Source organism: Megascapheus bottae, chromosome 14 (assembly GCF_031878675.1).
Source record: "Megascapheus bottae isolate mThoBot1 chromosome 14, mThoBot2.hap1, whole genome shotgun sequence".
Lineage (NCBI taxonomy): Eukaryota > Metazoa > Chordata > Mammalia > Rodentia > Geomyidae > Megascapheus > Megascapheus bottae.
The window spans coordinates 48293749-48311505 of record NC_143522.1 but is presented as its reverse complement, the minus strand read 5'-3'; the positions used below and the strand labels follow the sequence as shown (position 1 = coordinate 48311505).

The 17757-nt window shown below is 39.7% G+C and overlaps 1 protein-coding gene and 1 pseudogene across 1 annotated transcript in view; both read right to left on the bottom strand.

The window, feature by feature from the left end:
• Positions 1–5392: 5392 nt before the first annotated feature.
• LOC150055201 (deubiquitinase DESI2 pseudogene) lies at positions 5393–6197 on the bottom strand (annotated as a pseudogene).
• Positions 6198–7199: 1002 nt separating this feature from the next.
• Ppp2r3c (protein phosphatase 2 regulatory subunit B''gamma) overlaps positions 7200–17757 on the bottom strand; it is a 30001-nt gene continuing 19443 nt past the window's right edge. Inside the window, exons 10-13 of the mRNA XM_090345174.1 lie at positions 15932–16068; positions 12135–12272; positions 9108–9167; positions 7200–7495 (exon numbers count right to left, since the gene is read on the bottom strand). Coding sequence (XP_090201300.1) covers positions 7307–7495; positions 9108–9167; positions 12135–12272; positions 15932–16068 — 524 coding nt within the window. The 3' untranslated portion in view covers positions 7200–7306. The remainder of the gene's footprint in view (positions 7496–9107; positions 9168–12134; positions 12273–15931; positions 16069–17757) is intronic.

Sequence of the window (17757 nt, the reverse complement as noted above, 5' to 3'; positions counted from 1 at the left end):
TGAAGATCAAGGTTCAGTGCCAGTCCAGGCACCAAGGGATCTGAGACTCTTATGTCCAATTAACCACTAGAAAAAGGGAAATGGGACTTGGCTCAAGGGTACAGCCTCGAGCTGTAGAGCTCAGGGACAATGCCCAGGCCCAGGAGTAGGGCAGATAGCCTTGAGCTGAAGACCTTAGAGACAGCTCTAGGCCAAGTTCAAGCCCCATGACCCACAAAAAAAAAAAGAAAAGAAACAAAGAAATTAATGACTAGCAACCTTTTTCTAACAGTATTAAGATTTCAGTCTTAAATCTATGTAAAATATAGCTCAACAAAGAAGCTAAAGGACAATACCCTTAAAATGTCCTTTGTAAGAAAGTCAAAGCAGCCAGGTGCTGGTACTCACATCTATAATTCTAGTTACTTAGGAGACTAAGATCTGAGGATCTGAAGTTTGAAACCAGCCAGAGCAAGAAAGTCATTTAGACTCTTATCTCCGATTAACTAGCAAAAACACAGAAGTGTAGCTGTGGTTGAAGTGGTAGAGCACCAACGTTAGGCAAAAAAACTAAGCAAGAGTGTGAAATCCTGAGTTCAAGCCTCAATACTGGCATGGCCATGCATGTATGTGTGTGCACACACGTCAAGAGATATGAATAGTACGCATATTATAGAAGTCCATTGTTAGTAAGTTAAGTTCTTCAGCTTCAAGTTGAGATGTTTTAAGTTTTCGAACTGAGATTTAAAGACTTCAGAAAGGATAGTTAAACTCTTTAGGAATCTGGCTGTGTGGATTCATGGTATGATGGTTCATAGTACATAATGGCATTTTAAAAATTCAGTTATAAATTATGTAACTTAGTACTTAAAAGGATTCATCTTTATGTAAGTATCACCATAAGTTGTTTAGTAACAGTTCTAAACTCTCATAGCCTGGCCTCTCTGATTTGTTTTTAAATTGGAGATGGCACTTCATCTCAAACATCTGGTTATTAAGATCAATGTGTATAAAGGTAATATCTGAATATTTTCTCCCTAAAAGTATACGTATATACAAGTTTATCTAGGAGGAGTTTATCACAGGAAGAGAAAATAATGAGTTAGGAAGGTTTTATGTTTCTTGAATTTTACTTTGTTCAGTTGTGGTCAGTTTATATGAAATTTATTCACTGTGCCTTACATTTTTATGCTTTTTTTGTCTATACAAACTAAAATTTCTCATGAGTGCATTAAATGGTTTCTCTCATTTTAAGCCTTTTTCCTATTTCTTAATCCCTTTTAATAATTACTATTTCCTCTGGATCGCAGTTCATAATACTTTACCTCTCATCTCATAAAAACTTAAAATAAGCTGAGTGTTGGGTACAGCCTTATAATCTCAGCACTTAGGAAGCTAAGGAAGGAAAATTCCAAGCTTGGGATCAGCCTGTGTCACATAGTGAAACCCTGTCTCAAAAATCCAAACTAAACACATTAATTGGTGTGTAGAAAAAAGTTTACACTGAATTTACAACTTCACTAACAAAAATTCTTAACAAAAATAGTTTCATGAAAATAACCCTGGTACTGGTTAATAAAGCTAGACACTTTTTTTTTTTTTTTGCCAGTATCAGGGCTTGAACTCAGTGCCTGGGCACTGTTCTTGAGAACTTTTGCTCAAGGCTAGCGCTCTGCCACTTCCACTTGAGCCACAGTGCCACTTATGGTTTTTTCTGTGTATGTGGTACTGAGGAATCAAACCCAGGGCTTCATGCATGCTAGGCCAGCACTCTACAACTAAGCCACACTCCTGGCCTGCTAGACATAATACCAGGTTTTATTTATTTGTTTATTTATTTAGCTGGTCCTAGGGCTTGAACTCAGGGCCTGGGCACTGTCCTTGGACACATTTTGTTCAAGGCTAGCACTCTGCCACTTGAGCCACAGTGCTACTTCCAGCCTTTTCTGTGTATGTGGTTCCTCAGAATTGAATCCAGGGCTTTGTGCATGCTAGGCAAGCACATTACCACTAGGCCACGCTCCCAGCCCCAGGTTTTATTTTTTATTTATTTATTTATTTTCTTACAAAAGTATTTTTTAATAAATTGATGCATTTCAATGTTATAACATGATAGCCCAATGCTATTATCAAGGTGGCAAAAGTGAAGACGCCTGGTACTCTTATAGAAACACTCTGACAGGACAGTGGCATCTGTGGAGATTCTTGACAGCTGAGCACCTTCCTACACGAAGACGTTCGAGTATCAGTGTAGGGACTGAGTAGACCATGAAAGTCTAACAATTAAGCTGCACCCTTAAACCACACTAAAGAGAAAGGGGATACAAAACAGTATGGCTAATTTGCTAAAGAAAACGAGTCTTTTAAACAGGGCATTTAAGGAAAAAATAGTGTTAAAATCACAGGGCATCTTACTGAAATGGAGCTGTAAAAAGACACAGATTAGAACCCTGAAACAGCGAATGCTGTCAAGGAAGACAGCCACGCAGCTGTCCTTGGTGCTGACCAAAGCCAGAAATCCCTGCTCTGCACCAATGCTGATGATGGGTCATCTATGCTATTGTTGGGGGTCAGAGCGACAGTTGGCTGGAGTTCAGGCATCAAGTGGCAGTGCTCTCAAATTGTACCACCACCTGCTCGTCCACAAGCCACACTTTCCAAAGTTGATGTCTCTTGCTTAGGGTTAACCTCCCCCGCCCCCTACAAAGAGTCTTTAAAACAAATAGGAGAAACTAGAATCATCTGACTTGTAACACTATTATTACGTTCAAACCACCAGGAGAAATGTGTTTTACTTGGTTACAACTATAAAAACTTCATCGGAACCTACTGATTACATGTACATTAATGATCAGATTTGTAACATGAATTTTTCTGAAGGATGAGTCCAGGTAGAAATAACAAGAATCTTTTTGAAGCCTTTAGGGGCAATTTGAACTGTAGAGAAGGACTGAACTGAGAGATTGTCTTTATCTTCAGCTAGATTGTAAGCAGTCACGTCTAGAGTTTTATCTGCTGACTGTCAGTAAGATAATTGGCCTTATGCCACTGATTTTTCCCCCCTACTGGGGCCCTTCACATTATTTCTAAGCTGTAAATGCTGCAGATGAAAAAAGCTACAACGAAGTAACATCAACTCACCAATGTGCATTCTAAATAAGCAGGCACAGAATGAGACATTCATGGTTACTTAGGAATATCTAACCAAGGCAGGTTACTCCTCTGAGGCAGTAGCCCAGGTTTAAAACACGTGTACTTCAGAAGCTGTGATCCAGACTATTAAAATCCCCAGCTGACAGCATTAAATACTTCTTACTGATCAGGTTTGGGTGTTAGGGTTCTGTGCACAGTAAACAACTTACTGCTAGAGCCAGACTCCATCTACAAGCTGAACTAAGTCAAGATTTCACTGAAGTCATATGTTCCTCCATCGCTATCACAGCTCTTAAAACAAGTGCTCTGCCTGCAACAGTACTGACATTGATCTGTCAAGGCTTTCCTTGCTGGATACAGATACAAAACAGTCAAAGTATAAAGTAGCTTCATTTTCCTCAGGCATATGCTTAGAACCCAAGGTTTATTTTCCCTATCAACAGGTTGTGCTTAAGTTGATAAAAATCAGCTTAGGGGAAAGTTAAAAATGTGGTTGACTAAAAGTTAATATGTTCGTATAGAGAGCAAACAATCCAATCCAAACATTTTAATAAATTAAAAAATATCAAAACCAAGAACATAAGCATATATAATGCTGAAGTCACTGCCTTGCATCATTTTTCTTCTTTCCAATATTTTATGTAGGAAAGTCATTCAGTGAATATTCATTCATCGAACAAGACATGAAATGACTTGGTTATTACACACAAAAGACTCACTGGAAGCAGACATAAGCAGTCGCTTCCTTGCTAAGGAGGCCTTTTCTGTGGTAACAACTTCAATCTCAAAAGAGTATGTTAGGTTAAGCGACATACATTTGAGGGGATAGGAAAAGATGAATTTAAAGACATATAAATATGATTTTTTTCCAACAAGAAGTCAGTAAGAATAAGCTTTCTATTACTAGGGGAGATTACCCCATCACTAACAATCCTGACATTTTTTCTGGTATGGAACCTAAAAAGTATGAAATACCAAAGTATGAAATACCTTGCTGGTGTGTTTCATTAGCTATGATTTTGAGGATTAGTATAAAAGGTGTCGCTGCCCGCTGCAATGACACGTCACTTCAGGAGGACGGGGAATGATCACAGACTCAAATCGCTGCAAGCAGAGGTCTTTTATTTCTCTCTCCTCTCTTCTCTCTCTGCCTTTCTCCTTCTTTCTTCTCCTCTCTCCCCTGCCTTTCTCCTTTCTCCCTTCTCCGTCTTTTCTCTCTTCTCCCTGTTCCCTGGAAACCCCACACTATTTATATCCTTAAGCAGCCAATCACAATAAAGGTCAATTGCAAAGCAGCAAACAAACCTGGAAGAAATTTAGTGATCCACTCTATCTACAAGCACAGAAGAAAAAATCAACAAATGCAAAGAAAGTTCCTGGTCAGCAAGTACTGATTCATTAGTGAGCTGCCAGGTACCATCTTATAATCTTACTTCCTCAGGAGGCTGAAAGCAATGGTCTCCAACATCAGGTAGTCTGAAGAGTTAAAAGCAGTTGATGTCAATTCACACTGCTTCACAGAAGGCTATTATTTAGTCTATTCCTACCCCATCAAGGAAATCTTTTGTGGGGAAGAAATAATTAGCTATTAAAAATGGAGTCCCTTTCCTAACACATGTGCAAAAACACTCATCAGTTACAAGAATGTCTTCAATGGAAATCACCTTAATTTTTTAATCAAATGCATCCGAGCTAGGCAGGTAGACAGGAGAATATCACTCAGCCTAGGTGGACGGATATTTGGGATGAAAGCCACTTCCCCAGGGGCACCTAGGAGATGGGCTCCTTGGAAAAGGAAGGGTGTGAGGAGGTCCTGGCTGGGCTCCTGTGTGCTTGGGGCCCACCATGTGCTCCTACATATCAAGCCAGTCTGGTTCTCTGCATCAGATTGCCCAAAATGCTAAAATACAAACCTGAAAGACAATTCTTAAGCAGGTGATGCAAACTCTGTGTAGGAACTTTTTGTGTGCCTATTGTTTATGCCATTGCTCTGGCAATTGTCAGGAAGTGTATGAAGATTACCTGCCTCATTTTTGAAGATGAATATTTTCTTCTTTTACAGTGGGAGAAGTCCATGCAAGATTTGTAAACAATGATACAAAATACTGTAAACATAACTTAACAGAGCTTGTGTGAAACAGAAGTAAATCCAAATTTACAAGTGGGTAAAAAACCAGAGGGTAGCTTGCTTCATAGTTCTCCCTCCTGTGCCAAGATATAGATAGATATAGTGTGTGTGTGTGTGTGTGTGTGTGTGTGTATCCTTTTTTTTTAAGATTACAAATATAATCCTGAGCTGAAAAACTGGGATTGGGAGAGGGCCATCTTTGCATACAAAGTACCCAAAGGATGCTTACTGTTTTCTTTTCTCTAATGATGTTCAACTGCTGGAGACCGTTCTAAAGGTGACTTTGGGAGACACTTACAGCTTAGTGTGGCACCCGGATCTGGAGCCTGCTGCAGCATTTCCCATAGTGGCAGATGCAGCAGCATCCTCCGCTTCTTCCCGCTCATCTTGGAGCTCTTGGCTGACACTGGACTGCAAGGCTGGAGGAATGAGCCACTCCTTTGGGAGGCAACTCTGGAAAAAGGGTGTACAGGAACTGAAGTAGACAAGTCGATTGATCCATCCAGGAATCTCTTTCCCACAAAGAATCTCTGATAAAGCTGAAGAAAAATAATTGCAGTTTTTATGCATTAAATGGTAGGCATTGCCTTTATATTCTTTTCCCAGTTCTACAATTTTTTCTATATCATCTTCTAGGAAATCAGTGCTCCCTAAAACAACAGCTTCTTTAAATTTAAATGTTTCTCCTAGTTCAGAAGCATTTCCTGGGGAAATTTCAAATATTCCAGAAAAAGAGTAAGGGTGGCCACCATAAGCAAATTCTCTGCCATACACTTCAATTCCTGAATGAAAAACTCCAATCCCAATAGATGAGGTGTATTCGTTCATCCTGTACATGTCGTACACGTTGAGCACCACTAACTGGTTGGCCCCCATTCTCGCCTCCTCACTCTACTAGCTCCTTGTCCGCAGGGCGGGGGCCGCTTCCACCCAGCAGGCGTCTCCGGGGCCTGAGGAGGGTACTAAGCATCCAGCCCGACCCACCTCCACCGAGACCGGAGCCTATGGAAGGACAGGGCCGGGCCCGTGGCTGTCTGCTCCGGCTCAGGCGCCCCCAGGTTTTTTTTTGTTTTGTTTTTGCCAGTAGTGGGCTTGAGCTCAGGGCCTGAGCACTGTCCTTGGGTTTTCTCAAGGCTAGAGCCCTTCCACTTGAGTCACAGCACCATTTCTGGCATTTTCTATGTATGTGGTATCAAGGAATCGAACTTGGGTCTTTGTGCATGCCAGGCAAATACCCTACCATTAGGCCAAACTCTTGGCCACTGGAATACTTTGTATGGAAAGAATTTTTCTAAATATTTCGAATAAAAATAAAGTGGCTGGAAGTGGTATGGTGGCACTAGCCTTGAGCTGAAATGCTCAATGACATTGCCCAGGCCCAGAGTTCAAGCCCCACGACCTACCTAAAATAAAACAAAAATAAAGTGGCAATTTTAAGTTTAATACTGATAATACACCATGTCTTAGAAGACTGAAGTATAAATTATTACATTAATTAAGTCAGGGCTGGGAATGTGGCCTAGTGGGAGAGTGCTTCCCTTGCATGCATGAAGCCCTAGGTTTGATTCCTCAGTACCACATGAACATAAAAAGTTGGAGGTATTGCTATGGACCAGTTGGTAGAGTGCTAATCTTGAGCAAAGAGATGCTCAGGGACAGAGTCTGGGCCCTGAGTTCAAGCCGTAGGACTGGCAACAACAACAAAAAAGTCAGCCCTGAACTGTTCTAGTTCCACATGTAAAAAATATTTAATGAAAACTATATTTCTAAAGATTATACTGCTTTAAATGGAATACTAATTTAGCAACAAATCACAATGACCATTTTTGAGCTAATGGTACCAAGACTTAACCACCTTTTTAAAAAGCAGAATTTTATCCTATTGCTTCCAAACTGTTGAAACCTAAATTGTAGCAACCAAAACAACTGTTATGCTCTATATATGTTATTAAGTGTTTTATTTAGATCACATCCAAGGATTCTGCTTCAAAGATTCTACATGACGCATTTAAGTATTTTAATGAAGATAGTCTAGTCCTTTGGAGATCATGTATCATCAAGGTCTGCAGAGTTTTCACTGTCGTTTGCAACAAGGGCTTCTCTGTTCTCATAAGTCCAGAAACCATTCAGATCGATTAGAATAGTAGTGACTGTGTCTCCTTGATTACTGTTGATTAAATCTTGAAGAGAGATTTTCAAAGGATCCTTTGGTTTTACCATGTCAAAGATTTCATCCTCCAAGAGAAAAAAAAAAAATAGAATGAAATCTGATTGAAGAAACTTTTTTTTTTTTGGTGGGGCTTGAGCTTTGGGCTTAGGCACTGTCTCTAAGCTCTTCAGCTCAAGGCTACTGCCCTACCCCTTGAGCCACAGCACCACCACTTCTGGTTTTCTAGTGGTTAATTAGAGATAAGAGTCTCAGGGACTTTTGTGCCCAGGCTGGCTTTGTACCTCAGATCTCAGCCACATGAACCACAGGGCCTGGCTGATTGAAGGAACTTCTATTACATGGTGATCTAAAACTTGAGGCAGTTAAATATTTTTTTCTCCAGACAGGCATTTTTGTTAATTTTCTTGGAATACTTCTTGACCATGTGATAATTATCCTTCATTATTTAGATGAAGAAACCAAATCTCAAAGTTTAAGCCAGCTAAATTAGTAGCAAACAATCTATTGTATTTTTGAGTACATACCAAAACTTATTTTTGCATTGTTTTCTAATGGTGTTTTTGTTCTGTGGAACATGTGTTAACATCCTCCATCTCCCCCATACCAGGGATCTAACTCAGCCATACAGATGGTATACTAGGCGTATCTGCTTCTGAATCCTCATAGGTGGCAAGTAGCCCATTGATCTCTTACTTAGTTACAGAGGTTTAGTTGCTTTGTCAAAGAACTTAATGCCAATTAGCTGTGTTTAAGAATTTGGAAGAAGGATTCAGGGTCCTTGGACCAGACATGCTTATGGAAGGTGATTAGAAATATTGAAGTCTGGGGGTCGGGAGTTTGGCCTAGTGGTAGAGTGCTTGCCTACCATGCACGAAGACCTGGGTTTGATTCCTCGGTACCACATACATAGAAAAAAGCTGGAAGCGATGCTGTGGTCCAAATGGTAGAACACTAGCCTTGAGAAAAGTCCAGGGACAGTGCTCAGGGCCTGAGCTCAAGCCCAGGACTGGCCAAAAAAAAAAAAAAAAAAAAAAAGAGAAATATTGAACTCTGTCTATAAAACAGTTGTTCCTAGCTAGCCAAGTGAAGTGTACCAAGCCACTGAGTAGCTGTTTTTCGTTTTGTGCTAGTACTGGGGGGGAGGGGCTTGAACTCAAGACCTGGATACTGTTCTTTAGCTTTTTTGCTAGCAGTTAGCACTCTTATCACTTGAGCCACAGCTCTACTTCTTACTTTCAGTAGTTAAAAGGAAACTGACTTTCCTGCCTGGGCTAGCTTCAAACTGTAATCTTCAGTTTTCATCCACCTGAGTAGCTGGGATTACAGATATGAGTCATTGGTGCCTGGCTATAAATTACTTTTATAAAATAATCATTTAAGGGCTGGGAGTTTGGCCTAGTGGTAGAGTGCTTACCTAGCATGCATAAAGACCCAGGTTCAATTTCTTGGTACCACATACATAGAAAAAAAAAAGCCAGAAGTGGTGCTGAGGCTCAAGTGGTAGAGCTCTAGCCTTGAGAAAGTCCAAGGACAGTGCTCAGGGCCTGAGCTCAAGCCCAGGACTGGCCAAAAAAAAAATAAATAATAATAATAATAAAATAAAAATTTATCATTTAATACAAATTACTTAGTATTATTCGAGCAATATTATCTGATGTTACATTAAATAAAAGGTACCTTGACATCTTGAAATGAAACAGGATCTTGTCCATGGATTTTCATTAGTTCTTGGATGGCCTGCATTTAGTGAAAATAAATATGTAAATAAAAAATGAAAGTCATAGCCAGGAATTTGGCCTACTGGTAGAGTGCTTGCCTAGCATGCATGAAGACCCAGGTTCAATTCCTTGGTACCACATACATAGAAATAGAAAAAAATCTGGAAGTGGTGCTGTGGCTCATGTGGCAGAGCTCTAGCCTTGAGAAAGCCCAAGGACAGTACTCAGGCCCTGAATTCAGGGTCCAGGACTGGCAAAAAAAAAAAAGAAAGAAAATCACAACTGGTAGCTCACAATGTAATCTTAGTTACTCAAGAGGCTGCAATCTAATGATCACGGTTCAAAGCCAGCCTGAGCAACAAAGTCCATGATATTCTTATCTCCAATAAATTACTCAGAAAAAGCCAGAGGGACAATGTTTAGGCCCAGAGTTCAAGTCCCACAACTGATAAAAAAAAAAAAAAAAGCCAGAAGGGTCCTGTGGCTCAAGTCATAGAACATTAGCCTTGAACAAAAGAAGCTCAGGGACAGCTCCCAGGTCTGGAAAAAAAAATCACTTGTGCCTCCCAACCTTCTGCAAGACCTTTTCTACAGTTCTATTTTCTTTTTCTTTTGTCTGTTATGGGGCTTGAACGCTGGGCCTGGGTGCTGTCCCTGAGCTCTTCAGCTCAAAACTACTGTCGTACCCCTTGAGCCACAGCCCTACTTCCCATTTTCTAGTGGTTAATTGGAGATAATTGTTTTATGTTCTTTAGTGCCCAGGCTGGCTTTGAACCTCGATCCTCAGATCTCAGCCTTCTGGGGTAGTTAGGATTACAGGTGTGAGCCACCAGGCCCAGCAGCCCAGCAGTTCTACTTTCTTTTCTATCAGACCACATAATCTTCATCAGTTTAGTCATGCTTTTTCTTTTTTTTGCCCTGGGGCTTAAGCTCAGGGACTGAGCACTGTCCTTGGGCTTTCTCAAGGCTAGAGCTCTACCACTTGAGCCACAGCACCATTTCTGGCTTTTCCTATGTATGTGATACCAAGGAATCAAACTTGGATCTAAAGGCAAGCACTCGACCACTAGGCCAAACTCCCAGCCCCTTAGTCATGCTTTCTTACCTTTTTTTTTTTTGTCAGCCTGAGCTCTGTCCTTGGATTTTCTCAGGACTATAGCTCTACCCTTGAGCCTCAGCACCACTTCTGGCTTTTTTCTATGTATGTGGTACCAAGGAATCGAATCCAGGTCTTCGTGCATGCTAGGCAAGCACTCTACCATTAGGCCAAACTCCCAGCCTTACCAATTTTCACTTTTCTTTCCTTTTTTTTTTTTTATTGTACAAAACTATTCCATCAAGTGGAAAAGTTACCATTCAAATTACAGAATCCTATGCCTTGTAAGAGAAGACAGTCTTACGGTCACAGTACTTGTTGGCACTGACTCAGATGCAATCAAATTACTCTTTAGAGCTCATTAGTATTCTCTGAGAACAGCTAAGGTCCAAGATAAATTCAGCCAATCTGGTTCATACTGAAATGCAGCATATAATTCTGGCCAATTTTAAATTTATCTTTAACAATACAGCCACAAAAAACTATGACACAATTATGTAAAACTTTTCTCTAAAAGGCTAGATGTGGTAGCTAATGCCTGTAATCCCACCTACATGTATTGAAGGCTGGAGGATTTTGGATCAGGGCTAGCCCACATAAATGTCAGAGACACTATCAAAACAGAAAAAAGAAACACAACAACAAAAAAAAAGCAAAAAGGAACTAGAATGATGAGTGATTTCCAGGCTAGAGCAATCCCTGATAAGTAGCTCAATGGCTAAAAGCTTAGGATTTTGTAAATACTTCTACACTAATTTCTTTCTTCTTTTTCTTTTCCTTTTTTTTTTTTTTTTTTTTTTTTTTGCCAGTCCTGGGGCTATCTAAAAGCTAATATTCTACCTTTAAGCCACAGCACCACTTTCTGGCTTTTTCTGTGTGTGTGGTACTGAGGAATCAAACCCAGGGCATCGTGCATGCTAGGCGACCCCTACACTAATTTCTGATCAGTAAGAACACAGGCTTTCTTCTCTCCAAAGGCTTTTTTTTTTCCTCTACATTTTTTTTTTTTTTTGTACTCTACAATCTAATCAAATCACCTTTGGTTTGTTTCACATTATCCCTGAGCCTTTTTTTTTTTTTTAACTCAAGGCTAGTTCTCTACCATTTGAGCCACAGCTCCACATCTGGCTCTTTTGGTAGTGAATGGAGATAAGAGCCTCATAGGCTTTCCTGTCTAGGCTGGCTTGGAACTGCAGTACTCAGATCTCAGCCTCCCGAGTAACTAGGATTACAGATGTGAACCAATGTCAAGCTCTGTTTGCATTTCTTAAAAATGGAAGGAAAACCCCCTACATTAAACAGACTTAATTTCTTTTTGTAATCTGTTGTATAAATCCTTTTTTTAAATAAACTTAAAAAAAATTTTTGGAGGGGGATAGTGAAGCAGTACTAAAGATTGAACTCAGAACCTTGTGTTTGCTAGATGGGGCATGAGGTATGCCCTCTAATCTTTTTTGTTAAATTTAAAACTCATAAGGAAGTGGCCCTGTGGCTCTGTGATAGAGTGTTAGCCTTGAGCTGAAATGCTCAGAGACAGAACCCCAGCCCAGGGATCAAGCCCCATAGGTGACCAAAAAAAGAAAGTCACAACTTGGGCTGGCAGGATGGCCCAGTGGTAACATGCTCGCCTAGCATGCATAAAGCCCAAGGTTGGATTCCCCAGAACCACATACACAGAAAAAGCCAGAAATGGCATTGTGACTCAAGTGGCACATTGCTAGCCTTGAGTAAAAACTGTCCATGAACAGTGCCTAGGCTTTGAGTTCAAGCCCCAGGACTGGCCAAAAAAAAAAAAAAAAAGTCACAAGTTAAATTGCCACAAGTATGCATCTTAAGCCAAATGGTAAATAAGTCTTAAAACAATGCTTTTTTTATCCAAACCATACTTACCCTAAAGAAATAATTAAGAGAGAAGACATTCAGATATCCCTTGTTCTCGATATCAAGCAGTTTGAAAATATATTGCAGAGCAGCAGGTTCCTTTCTGTTTTCTAAGGCGAGGACAAAGTCCAGGTATGTCTTATAATCCTATTGAGAAGATAATACTCATGAGAGGTCTAAGTTGAAGTTCGATTTTCAAATGAGTATCTGATCATTTGAAGTTATTTCTCAACAATGGCAAATTGTTTTTTATAAATCCACTTATACATCTAATGTTGCTTTCTAAAAACTCTTAAGTTAATCTGTACAAAACAGGATTAGAGGACCCAGTTCAGATCTGCTATTTTAAACTACTATTACAAAATTGAAACATAATATAATTATTGTACACTGCCATTAAATTTGTATTTTCACTTCAATGTGGTTATTTAGAAAAAAATAACATTTAAATTGCTATTTGGGAATATAGTCAGTCCTCTACATTTTGAATTACATCTTTGGAGTCAACCAACCATAGACTGAAAATCTTTGGAGAAAAAATTGTATCTATATTTAACGTTTGTTTTTTTTCCTTGTCATTTATTAGTCCTTAAAAATAGAGCATAATTATTTCCATACTACTATATTATTTTACGTATGATTTAAAGTATTCTAGGAGAAAGTATGTAGGTTATATAAAAATATACTATTTTATGTACATAACTGGAGAATACCATCTGTAACTTTTAGTATCTGAAGGGGATCCTGTGACCAATCTGCTGATACTTAGATAATTGTTGTTTAAAATGTTGTTAAAATGACTTCCAATAAGAAAATTCTGTTTTCATCTGAAAAAAAGAGGTAAGGTACAAACTAAAGCTTGAAAGACCTAAATAGGTGGGCGTCAGTGGTTCATGCCTGTAATCCTAGCTACTCAGGAGCTGAGATCTGAGGATCAAGGTTCAAAGCCAGCCTAGGTAAAAACTCCCTGAGATGCTTACCTCTAATAAACTACTCAAAAAAAAAAATACCCATCTGTGGTTCTAGAGGTAGGGTGGTAACCTTGAGCTAAAGCGCTCAGGGACAGTGCCCAGGCCCAGCGTTCAAGCCCTATGACCAAAAATTTTTTTTGTAGATATTCTTTCTGCACCAATTGCAGTATAGGAATTAAAGAGGATGTGGGGCTGTGGCTCAAGTGGTAGAGTGCTAGTCTTGAGCTGAAGAGCTCAGGGACAGGGCTCAGGCCCAGAGTTCAAGTCCCACGACTGACCAAAAAAACCCTGCAGCTTCATTACATATGTACAAGGGAATTCTACATAGCCAACAGACAAGATGAAAATAATGGCATTCACTGGGAAGTGGATGAAACTAGAGCAAATCATGTTGAGTGAGGTAAGTCTTTGGTCTCCTTGATATGTGGATATTAGACCCAAACAGTAAAAGAGCGATGACTCAATATTCGGGTACTCAAGGTCATTGACATGATCTTGGGAGATATAACTACATAGACATGAAAATTTATGATGGGATATATATACTCTATAGACATAATGTTATATAGATGGCTATGTATCTATGACATACAAACTCTCAGCTTAATTTTAATTTTGTTCTTAAATTTATGTGCCAGTGACTGCAGTCCTGGGGCTTGAACTCTGTCCTTGGTCTTTTTCCTCAAGGCTTGCACTCTGCCACTTGAGCCACACCACTACTTTTGGCTTTTCTCTGTATGTGGTACCAAGGAATCGAACCCTAGTCTTTGTGCATGATAGGCAAGCACTCTATCAGTAGGCTAAACTCCTGGCCCAGAGATCCCATTCTTGAGTATTTACTTGTTGAACTTGACATCTGAAATATAATGTAAAAAATATCAACCTTAATTTTTTTTCCCCCAGTCCTGGGCTTGAGCTCAGGGCCTGAGCACTATCCTTGGACTTTCTCGAGGCTAGAGCTCTACCACTTGAGTCTCAGCACTACATCCAGCTTTTTTCTATGTATGTGGTACCCAGGATGCATGCTAGGCAAGCACTCTACCACTAGGCCAAACTCCCAGCCCATAAAATCTTTTTTTAAAAGTACAGCTTCATATTCACTCTTGACTTCTAACCTTCATTATTTACCAGGAGTTACTAGTATACTACAGGATCCTCAGTCTACTTACTGCCAAGAGTAGAGTCATAGACAGTTCTTTCCCCATCTTTTTTTCTTTTGTCTTCTTTTCCCTCCCTCACCCCCTCCCCCATCCCTCCCTTCCTTTCCTTTCCCTTTCTTGTTTTTTGTTGGTCATGGGGCTTGAACTTAAGGCTGGGTACTGTCCCTTAGCTCTTTTGCTCAAGAACAGTACCAATTAGAGCCACAAGGCCACTTCTGGTTTCCTGGAGTTAAGTGGAGTCTCACACACTTTTCTGTCTGGGCTGGTTTTGAATGATGATCCCTCAGATGTCAGTGTCCAGAGTAACTAGGATTACAGTTGTGTGACATCAGCATCAGCCCTATCCTCTTTTCATTGCTGTCATTGGTATTGTTTTAGTGAACTGTTTAAATTAAAGCTGATAAAACGCAGGGGCCGGGAGTTTGGCCTAGTGGTTAAAGTGCTTGCCTAGCATGCATGAAGACCCGGGTTCGATTCCTCGGTACCACATACATAGAAAAAAGCCGGAAGTGGTGCTGAGGCTCAAGTGGTAGAGCTCTAGCCTTGAGAAAGTCCAAGGACAGTGCTCAGGCCCTGAGCTCAAGCCCAGGACTGGCAAAAAAAACCAAAACAAACAAAAAAAATAAAGCTGATAAAATGTTAAACCCCATTTTTATCAGTAAGTTTTATCTCTTCAGCATCATTACTTGAGGAATAGATATTGAAAACATAAAGGGAAAATTATAAAAAATGTATTTCTAGGGGCTGGGAGTTTGGCCTAGTGGTAGAGTGCTTGCCTAGCATGCACAACGACCCGGGTTTGATTCCTATAGTACCACATACATAGAAAAAGCTGGAAATGGTGCTATGGCTCAAGTGGTAGAGCCCTAGCCTTGAGAAAGCACAAGGCAGTGCTCAGACCCTGAGTTCAACCCCCAGGACTGGCAAAAAAAAAAAAAAAAAGTATTTCTAGATTAAACTATATAAATCTAAGCTATAAATTCTAAAATTAAATGTAATCAAATTCACAAGAATTCTGAGAGGAAAAAGGACAAATATGTATGAATTTATAGAGCTATATTCAGTTACTAACAATAGACTAATAACTGGGTTCTTGATTTAATCATGTCATATATAGTACTATTTTAGACCTGGTAATATAATGGCTGAAGGTTTACTTAGAATTACAAATATTATCTATTTTCAGATTTATTTTTTAGTAATTCACATTCTTTTTTTTTTTTTTTTTTTTTTTTTTTGCCAGTCCTGGGCTTGAGCTCAGGGCCTGAGCACTGTCCTTGGACTTTCTCAAGGCTAGAGCTCTACCACTTGAGCCTCAGCACCACTTCCGGCTTTTTTTTTCTATGTATGTAGTACCGAGGAATCGAACCCGGGTCTTCATGCATGCTAGGCAAGCACTTTAACCACTAGGCCAAACTCCCAGCCCCAGTAATTCACATTCTTATGACAACAAAATATTAAACTTTTATATTTGGTCTGCTATATAAAAGAATGATTTTAAAATGAAATAATTTACATTTGGAACAGAAGTTTTAAAAACCTAGTTATTTGATTAGTTTGTACATTTTAGAATGTTGTCACTCATTATACTAATAATGGTGACTCACCAATAAAAGATCTCCTAGAAACTGTAGAAGCCTAATGTTTAAGCTTATGAATTGATTTATACAATTACCATTTCTCCATCATAAGTGAGACATTCCTGGAAAACTCGATCTAAGAAGACATTGGTCATGGTTGCTGTTCCATAGCGGGAGAGTTCTTCTTTACTAAGCATGCCATTGTGATCCTTATCAAGATTCAAATACTGACCTTGAGAAGAAAAATAATATAATATTTAAGACTATAAAATTTTTAGTCATTACCAGGCACCAGTGGCTCACGCCTGTAATTCTAGCTACTCAGGAGGCTGAGATCTGAGGATCTCAGTTCAAAGCCAGCCAGGCACAGAAGTCCATGAGCAATAAATAGCCTTGAGCTGAAGAACCCAGGGACAGCATTCAGGCCTACAGCTCAAGCCCCATGACCAAAAAAAAATTTTTTTTGATTCGACAAAGACTGGACATGAACAGAATGTTCAATTTATGAGCTAATACTTGGGTTGTGAAATGAAACATTACATCACAGTGTAGTGGTATAACTGTAATAACATCAGTGACACGTTAATCTTTTATTTTTTGGTCAAGGGGCGTAAACTCAAGGCCTGGGCACTGTCTGAGCTCTTTTGCTCAACACTAGTGTTCTACTGCTTTGAGCCACAGTGCTTCTTTGGTTGTTTTGGTAGTTAATAGGAAGAATATCACAGATTTTCCTCCTGGGGCTGGCTTTGAACTGAAATCCTCAAATCTTAGCCTCCTGAGTAAATAGGATTACAGCAGCAGCACCTGCCTTGAATCTTAATTAGAACTACCAATAATCTAGAAATAGCCCCCCTCCCAAAAATAAAACTTACCTAGAAGGTCAAGGTCTTTGGGGAAAAAAAATTTTTTTTTCCCCTCCTGGGTTCTAGTATTAGGCTTGAATTTTAAAGGGCCTGGTCTCTGGGCTTTTTTGCTCAAGGGTGTTGCTCTAAGACTTGAGCCACACCTCCAATTCCAACTTTTGTTGGTTAATTTGAGATAAGAGGCTGATGGCCTGGCCTTTCCTTGCCTGGGTTGCCTTGGAACTGCAATCCTTAGATCTCAGCGCCATGAGTAACTAGCCACCAGTAACTGGTTCACTTATATTTTGTAGAATATTCCTAGGTTACTAAATTAGAAGGAGTGGTCAACAAGAAACAATTAAATGCTATCCACTTGAAAATTTATAGGATGGATACTAAATGAGTCAGAAGACTATTCAACAGGATAATGTAGCAAACTAATGAAATTAAGAGCAAATAAATCTTTGTATTGGTTTGTCTGTGAATACTGAGAAATTTTATCACAAAGATAATATTTACAAATAATGTCTGAGTTAATAAGAAAGAACAAATATAGGTATTCTATTGGAAAGAAACTGTATTCCAAAAACAAGGTTTGTTTTTGTTATTAGTCTGGGGCTTGATCTTGGGGACTGGGCACCAGTGCCTGGCAAAAAAGAAAAAAAAAAAAAAAGCAAGGCGCGGTGGCTCACACATATAATCCTAGCTACTCAGGAGGCCGAGATCTGAGGATCAAGGTTCAAAGCCAGCTTGGATCTGAGACTCTTAGCTACAATTAACCTCTACAAAACTGGAATTGATGCTGTTGCTCAAGGGGTAGGGAGATAGCCTTGAGCTGAAGAGCTCAGGGACAGTGCCCAGCCCGAGGGGTAGGGCAGTAGCCTTAAGCTGAAGAGCTCAGGGACAGCACCCAGGCCCAGAGTTCAAGCCCCATAACCCACAAAAGAAGAAAAAGCCAGAAGTGTGGCTATGGCTTAAGTGGTAGAGGTCTAGACTTGAGAGAGCTCAAGTACAATGCTCAGGCCCTGAGTTCAAGCTCCAGGAATGGAAAAAAATAATGTCCTCTGAAAGCCACTTAC